The following is an 8,702-nucleotide window of genomic DNA, read 5'->3' on the forward strand; positions in this document are numbered from 1 at the left end:
CTAAATTACTTAGAAAAAAAAAAAAAGCCAAAAAAAATTCAAAATTGCCCAATGCTTAGACTTTTCTTTATAATGAAAATCACCAAAACTCCTTTCTGCTCTAAAAATATTACTGAAAATAAACTAAAAACCTCAGTGCTGCTCCTTATTATACCCACTTATAAAAGGTTTATAACTTTCATAACAGGTTGGAAACAAAAAGAGGGCCTGAGAACTATTAATTTCATAAAACCATGGGTTTGTTAGACAAACAGTAAACTGTTAGAGAAAATGGCAAATCAGTCATAATTTCCAAAGAAGATTCTTTTTCAAGTGTAACAAATTTGACTGATGCATTTAGGGATAACTAAAAGGAATTACAACACAGAAGAAGAAAAACCCAAGAGAAAAGAAAGAAAAAAAAGTAAACTCTCCTCAAAATATTCCTTAGAGGTCACAATTTAGTTCTGAGAAAAATGTTTTCTACTCTTGGCTTCAAGTTAAGTAACTACAATTTGACAATATGATAGAATATACTGGAGAAAAACCCTGTTATCTTCCTTCCCAGCTTCATCTCCAAAATAAAAGAGAAAGCAAACAAGTAGATGCAACTAATTACTCATGTGTAACTCACCTGCAGGAAACATGAATCGCATTTCTCTTTCTGCTGCAGCAAAATCATTACTTCCATGAAGTGCATTCCTTAGCTCATCTGTGCCATAAATTGCCCTTAGACTAAAAGCAAGTTAGAGATGATGACCATCCAATCTGACATACTTTCTTTACTTTTTACAAATGCATTCTATTTAGGAATTTTACAGAAGCATCGCCACTTCTCACATATGGAGGTCTTAATCTATTTTGAATTTAAGCATAAATCTATCTACATGAGGGTCAAGTATATTTAAATCTGTGGGAGGGATACACTGGAAAAATAAGAGTTACCTGGGTGAAAAAGAGGTGTTGTTTTGTGACAACTGAAAAAGCAATGCATTTTCAAAGTGCAAGAACTCAATGCCCTCTGGTTTCCAGACATTAATGATAATGCTGAAAATCTGAGTTTCTGGTCCTGCGTTACCAATATTCTATAAAATACCATATCAATTTTCCCATGAAAAATCCTACACCAGTGGCAGTTTAATTCAAGGATGAGAGAAAAATAAGGCTAGTCAACCATAAATCAAAATTCTCTGAGACCTTTTGTGGTATTTGATATTAAAATACACATTTAAGTAGTTAAAACACAAAATGGACCTCCCCCACCCAGCCCTCCACCACCACCAAAAAAAATCAGGTTATTTAGGAAAACTTTCAAATTAAAGGAAATTCCTATTACAATGAAATCAGATTTTTTTTTTCATTTTCATAGTTGGATTCCATTTCTCCCCCAGGAAAGTTACCTGTCTGGGTGTGTCTCCTTAGCTACTAAGCTATTACTTGGTCCCAAGAGTTCTTTCCAGTAAGAGATGGCTTTAAATCTAGCTAATATCATGGCAACAAGTGGTCCAGAACTCATGTAAGCTGTTAAATTGGGGAAAAACATTTTCCCATACTGTTCCACATAAAAGTTACTACAGTGCTCAGGGCTGAGACGCAGTTTTCTTCTCTAAAAGAGAAACAAAATCAACAAAAGCATTATTGACAGTTCAATAATACCTCATTCAGTCATTAATAACTTGAAATTAGTACCAATCTGACCACAAATTTGAGATTTATTTTTGTATTATGAACGAAGGGCAAGATAAGAAAGTTAAATGTAGGCTGTAAATAAGAATTATTTAACCTACTTAAGAAAAACTATTCCTGTTGGGCAGCCTCTTTCAACATATGGTATGTTAATGACAAATTCATCATATCTCCTTCTTAAAGTAAAAACACGCCAGTCATCAATATTCTGTTAATACATACTTTGTATAAAGCAACAAAATTGAGGGGCTTCCCTGGTGGCGCAGTGGTTGAGAGTCCGCCTGCCGATGCAGGGGACACGGGTTCGTGCCCCGGTCCGGGAAGAGCCCACATGCCGCGGAGTGGCTGGGCTCATGAGCCATGGCTGCTGAGCCTGCGCGTCCGGAGCCTGTGCTCCGCAACGGGAGAGGCCACAACAGTGAGAGACCCACGTACCGCAAAAAAAAAAAAAAAGTAACAAAATTGGACTTTAGAATATTCCAAATTCATCTTTCCCTATCTATTTGTGATATTTTCCTATTCATTGTGAAATTTTCCTACATATTTTCCTACATATTTAGAAATAGTACGCAGTATAATGATGCAGTAAACAAGTTTTTCACTTGAACATGAAAGTTGTATATTCTTTATTCTGGTTCTGCCATAAATATGTTGATTCACTATGATCTTAAGAATAATTAGTTAGCATTAAGTTTGTTAATTTGAAAGAATATGAAATGTTTGGGACAAATAAATGTTAATTTTGTTCACAAATGAGAAACTATATGAATTATTAAATTTTAAAAACCATAGAAGCTGAGTCAGTCATTCTTCCAATTAGAAAGCATCACATTTTCCCTAAGAGCAACTATTTGAGTATATCTCATTTATTTATTTATTTTTGGCTGCGTTCGGTCTTCGTTGCTGCACACGGGCTTTTCTCTAGTTGTGGCAAGAGGGGGTTACTCTTTGTCGCCACGCACGGGCTTCTCATTGCAGTGGCTTCTCTTGTTGAGAAGCACAGGCTCTAGGCACATGGGCTTCAGGAGTTGTGGCAGGTGGGCTCAGTAGTTGTGGCTCGTGGGCTCTAGAGTGCAGGCTCAGTAGTTGTGGTGCATGGGCTTAGTTGTTCCGTGGCGTGTGGGATCTTCCCAGACCAGGGCTCGAACCCGTGTCCCCTGCATCGGCAGGCGGGTTCTTAACCACTGCGCCACCAGGGAGGTCCCTTGAGTACATTTTTAAAAAAATAACTCCATTACTACTGTTTATCAAATTCACTAAAGGTGGATCAGGAGGGAAAGGGCTCAAAATAGAATACAGGGATTCAAAGTAGACATCAAGGAAAACTTGCTGGAGTAAGGATGATGAGACATGGAGATAAATTACTAGGGGAAGGCTAAAAATCTCCAAGATTAAGGCAGATATCTATCTTTCTAAAATGGGTTAGAGGGCTTCCCTGGTGGCGCAGTGGTTAAGAATCTGCCTGCCGATGCAGGAGACATGGGTTTGAGCCCTGGTCTGGGAAGATCCCACATGCCACAGAGCAACGAAGCCCGTGCGCCACAACTACTGAGCCTGCGCTCTAGAGCCCGTGAGCCACAACTACTGAGACTGTGTGCCACAACTACTGAAGCCCACGTGCCTAGAGCCCATGCTCCGCAACGAGAAGCCACTGCAATGAGAAGCCCGTGTACTGCAACAAAGAGTAGCCCCCGCTCGCCGCAACTAAAGAATAGCCCAAGCGCAGCAATGAAGGCCCAATGCAGCCAAAAATAAATAAATAAATAAATTTATTTAACTAACTAAATAAAATAAAATGGGTTAGATTTTCCTGAGAGTACAGTGTGAATTTTACCAAGTGACCTACCTCTTAAAGTCCCTTCCAAAACTATCATGTGTCTTCAAGTTTCAGAAACTTGATAAAATTGCTTGGTTTGTAGAGAGGGATCTAAACTGCCCAGAGCAAGAATCTTGTAGAGATGCTTACTAGGTAAGTCAGCAATGCTATGAACAGGCTCTACTGGACAAACATAACATTCTCACTAGTCAAGGATCAGTTACAGTACTGTAAAAAAAAAAAAAAAAGGTGCTGACATCTATTCTCATATTAAAATTCATAGTCAAGAAATAGAAGAAATTTGAGAAGTTATAACAGTGCCTGATTTAGTATAATCCTTGAGTCTATTATTTAAAATTAAGATATGCCAGTATTTGTGATTCTTATGCATATTGATTTGAGTGGTTTTTTTCCTGCACTGTAAGCCCTTATCTGCCATTATACCCCTTAACAAGCAAGGGAAGCTATATTCTGCAGGTATGCTAGCTAATGCAGCGTAATTTTAAAAATTAAGGGCTCATCTTAAACTAAAGTTGATACTGAATCAGTGATTCCATCAGTTGCTTTAAAATTAGATCAGATAAACTTTTTTGAAATTTAGATTAATATTTTCACAAAGAGGGAATTCCCTGGCAGTCCAGTGGTTAGGAGTCTGTGCTTTCACTGCCAAGGGCATGGGTTCAATCCCTGGTAGGGGAACTAAGATCCCGCAGCCGCGGCCAAAAAATGAATAGAAATCAACAACAACAAATATTTTCACAAAGAGGAGTTATTAGTTTGTAACACAGGAAAGGCTGCCACCTACTGAAAGAATACATATTTTAGGAGTTTTTTCCTAGATGGAACAAGAAAGCCTCAAGTTCAAGGAACTCCCACCTATAATAGAGCCTACTTTTAAAGCATACAATACAAAGGACAAATGATTCCACTGACATGAGACACCTGGAATAGCAAAGTCATAGAGACAGAAAGTAGAATAGTAGTTACCAGGGGTAAGGAGAGGGCTGAACAGGTAGTTAGTGTTTAATGGGTACAGAGTTTCAGTTTGAGATGACGAAAAAGCTCTAGAGATGGTTAGTGGTGATGGCTGCACAACAGTGTGAAGGTACTTAATTCCCCTGAAATGTACGCTTAAAAATGGTTAAAAAGGTAAATTTTATGTTGTGTATATTTTATCACAATTAAAACAAAAAAGAAGCGTACAATATACCAAGGCGTTCTTTGGTTTGAAACTTCTTGCTGACTAGGGAAAGTGTTAAATATTAGCATTTACACTAAGTTTTTTTTTCTAACACTGTTTTAATTTATAGTTATCATTAACTCCTTAATTATTAAGTTTTTCACTAATTCTTTTCAAAATATGGATTTAAAAGACAAATTGGAAACTTTATATTATTTGTATACTTTGTTTCTTTCTCAAATTAATGAGTAATATACTTACAGGGCTAAAAAATTCAAAGCAATATAAAAAGGTTTATATGAAAAATCTCATTCCCATCCCTGTCCTAACCCAGCCTGTTCTTCCTCGCCCTCAATATGCAACCATTTTTTAATGGTTATTTATCTCCTAGTTTCATTTTGCAAATACCGGCAAACATGTATATTACTTTTTCTCTTTCTATCATAGAAAGTAGCTACACATTGTTCTGCATCTTGCTTTTTTCCATAAAAGGACACAGAGAGGTTTATAATTAGTTGCATAGTATTCAATTTGGTGGCTCGCCAGGGTCAATTTAACCAATCTTCTAATGCCGGGTTGTTTTCAATCTTTTGCCTGTAAATAAATAATGCTGCAAAAAATAACCTAGATATAGGTCACTTCATATTAATACATGGGTTATAGGAGAGATTCCCAGAAGAGTACTGCTGGGTTTAAGGGTATATGTATCTGTAATACTGATAGATAACTGCCAGATCCCCTTCCATAGGGGTTATGTCATTTACTTTTATATTCTTGCCAGATGGTATCTCAGCGTCATTTTAATTTGCTTTATTCCTGCTTAGAGATTGAGCATCTTTTCCTATGTTTCAGAAGCATTTGTTTTTCTTTTTCTGTGACCATCCACATGTACTGCCCATTTTCAACTGAATTTTTATCCTGTTCTAGCAGCTTTTTATATACTAGGGAGATTAGCCTTTGTGATATGAATTACAAATCTTCTTCCCAAGTCTTGTCATTTGTGTTTTGACTTTGCTTATTATGTTTATTTGGCCATGTGCAAGTTTTTTATATTTATACTTTTTTTTTTTTTTGCGGTACGCGGGCCTCTCACTGTTGTGGCCTCTCCCGTTGCGGAGCACAGGTTCCGGACGCACAGGCTCAGCGGCCATGGCTCACGGACCCAGCCGCTCCACGGCATGTGGGATCTCCCCGGACCGGGGCACGAACCCATGTCCCCTGCATCAGCAGGCGGACTCTGAACCACTGCGCCACCAGGGAAGCCCCTATATTTATACTTTTATCAATCTTTTCCTTTACGGTACCTAGACTTTATTTTTTTTAAAGTAAATTTATTTATTTATTTATGTCTGTGTTGGGTCTTCATTGCTGCACATGGGCTTTCTCTAGCTGCGGCGAGTGGGGGCTATGCTTCGTTGCAGTGCATGGGCTTCTCACTGCGGTGGCTTCTCTTGTTGCGGACCACAGGCTCTAGGCACACGGACTTCAGTAGTTGTGGCTCGTGGGCTCAGTAGTTGGGGCTCGCGGGCTCTAGAGTGCAGGCTCAGTAGTTGTGTCGCATGGGTTTAGTGGCTCCGCAGCACGTGGGATCTTCCCGGACCAGGGCTCAAACCCATGTCCCCTGCATTGGCAGGTGGATTCTTAACCACTGCGCCACCAGGGAAGCCCGAGTTTTCTCCTTTTTCTATTTTCTAAAAGATTCAATAGGCAGTATGACACTGTATATTTATTAGAGAATAAAAAACTGAAATTTCAAATAAGGATGGTAGAGAAAAAAGGAAGATTAAAAATATTCCATTCTAAAGACGCAGACATAGAGAATGGACTTGAGGACATGGGGAGGGGAAAGGGTAAGTTGGGTCGAAGTGAGAGAGTGGCATGGACATATATACACTACCAAATGTAAAACAGATAGCTAGTGGGAAGCAGCTGCATAGCACAGGAAGATCAGCTCAGTGCTCTGTGACCTAGAGGGGTGGGATAGGGAGGATGGGAGAAAGACGCAAGAGGGAGGAGATATGGGGATATATGTATATGTATAGCTGATTCACTTTGTTATAAAGCAGACACTAACACACCATTGTAAAGCAATTATACTTCAATAAAGATGTTTAAAAAAAATTCCATTCTATTTAAGTTTTTTTAAATTTGATAATGTTTAACAACACTCTATATTCATTTTCAAAACTACCACCTGCAGAACAAGTATAAGGCTTAAAACATTAAAAGTTTGTAAATAACTGGAAAAAAAAAACCAACCAAAAAACACCCAACAGGGGCTTCCCTGGTGGCGCAGTGTTTGAGAGTCCGCCTGCCGATGCAGGGGACACGGGTTCGTGCCCCAGTCTGGGAAGATCCCACATGCCACGGATCGGCTGGGCCCGTGAGCCACGGCCGCTGAGCCTGCGCGTAAAAACACCGAACAGTCAAGAGAAGACCAAGTAAATAGACTGTGGCTCATCTGTACAGAAGAGTATTACACAGAAGTTAGGAAGAATGAGATAGATTCACATGTAATGATCTGGAATGCTATCTGAGGGACTCTGTAAAGGGGGTCAAGGGAAGGGGACTGTCCTACTTTATGGGGGAAAAATGTTTGTAAATGCATAAAAAAAATCCTGGAAGAACAGGAAAGTGTTAAGTGGTTGCCTCTCTCTGGAGTTTAGGACTTGAGCTGGGAGAGGAGAGATGGAAGAAAAAGAAATTTTACTTCTCATTTTATATCCTTTTGAAATGTGAAAAAACTTTTGTAATATTATCACATATAACTTTTATACTTATAAGAATAAACCTAAATTTCATGCTAAATACTAAGGATCTAAATGGGCTGACACATTTACATAAACATTTTTAAAAGGTAAAATCAAAGGTAATCTTGGACTTCCCTGGTGGCGCAGTGGTTAAGAATCCGCCTGCCAAGGCAGGGGTCACAGGTTCGAGCCCTGGTCGGGGAAGATCCCACATGCCGCGGAGCAACTAGGCCCGTGCGCCAAAACTACTGAGCCTGTGCTCTAGAGCCCACAAGCCACAACTACTGAAGCCTGCGTGCCCAGAGCCTGTGCTCCGCAACAAGAGGAGCCACCGCAATGAGAAGCCCACGCACTGTGACGAAGAGTAGCCCCTGCTCACTGCAACTAGAGAAAGCCCGTGTGCAGCAACAAAAACCCAATGCAGCCCAAAATAAAAATAAATAATAATAAATTAATTTAAAAAAATAAGGTAATCTAAAATAACAGTTTAGGGATATAACCCTATGCCTAAGAAGAGTTTCCAAATATACCTTCTACTTAAGTGAATTTTAAATTCTATTTTAGTTACAAGCTAAGGAGGAAAAGCCTAATTCACTAGAGAGAAAAAAAACATGATGATCCTGCCCAGAAGTTACCTGAACAATGGTGAATCCAGATCTGAGAATAATATCTTGTATCTCCTCCTCTTTGTCAACAATATCTGGTTTGATAATGGCCAGAGTCTTTTCTACATAGATCTGAGGTGGGGGCATTGATAGCTCCATTCTGGCTTTTCAGTGTACAATTTAAGAGATTCTTGACTGGTATCAACTGTAATGACAGGCACCCCCCACCAACCCAAATTTAATGTAATTGTGACTAAAGAGCATTATCAGGTGCTTAATTTTATTAATTTATAAAGCTGGAAACTGTCATACCTTTTTCAACAAGAAGCGTCTCAATAATACGATTTCTACTCTGCTTCTAAGTCCTGCGGTGGGTTTTCCTAAGCACTTTCATGGAGGTGGAGAGACCAAGGAGCAAGGCGAAAGCCTAGACCCTCCTGGAGGGACCCAGGAGGAGACTAGGTCCGCAACCCTCCGCGCCGCTCACCGGCCCGCGCCGCTCACCGGCCCGCGCCACCCCGCCCCCCACCCCCCCACCCCCCGGGGAAGCTTAGCGTCAGGCCCGGTTGGAAAGGAGAATCCCTGACCCTCTGTGGGCTGCACCCCCAGATTCCTTCGGAATCCGACCCTCATCTGGGCACTCACCTCAGCCCGGGCTCCTGGAGAGTCACCACATGTTGTTGCTA

At 40.0% G+C, this 8,702-nt stretch overlaps 1 protein-coding gene across 1 annotated transcript in view; it reads right to left on the bottom strand.

Annotated features, from left to right (window-relative positions):
* NME5 (NME/NM23 family member 5) overlaps positions 1–8,444 on the bottom strand; it is a 32,894-nt gene extending 24,450 nt beyond the window's left edge. The window contains exons 1-4 of the mRNA XM_060146273.1: positions 8,329–8,444; positions 8,047–8,221; positions 1,380–1,585; positions 614–714 (exon numbers count right to left, since the gene is read on the bottom strand). Of these exons, the coding sequence (XP_060002256.1) occupies positions 614–714; positions 1,380–1,585; positions 8,047–8,175 (436 nt within the window). The 5' untranslated portion in view covers positions 8,176–8,221; positions 8,329–8,444. The remainder of the gene's footprint in view (positions 1–613; positions 715–1,379; positions 1,586–8,046; positions 8,222–8,328) is intronic.
* Positions 8,445–8,702: the final 258 nt, after the last annotated feature.

Source organism: Lagenorhynchus albirostris, chromosome 3 (genome assembly GCF_949774975.1).
Source record: "Lagenorhynchus albirostris chromosome 3, mLagAlb1.1, whole genome shotgun sequence".
NCBI classification, from domain to species: Eukaryota; Metazoa; Chordata; class Mammalia; order Artiodactyla; family Delphinidae; genus Lagenorhynchus; species Lagenorhynchus albirostris.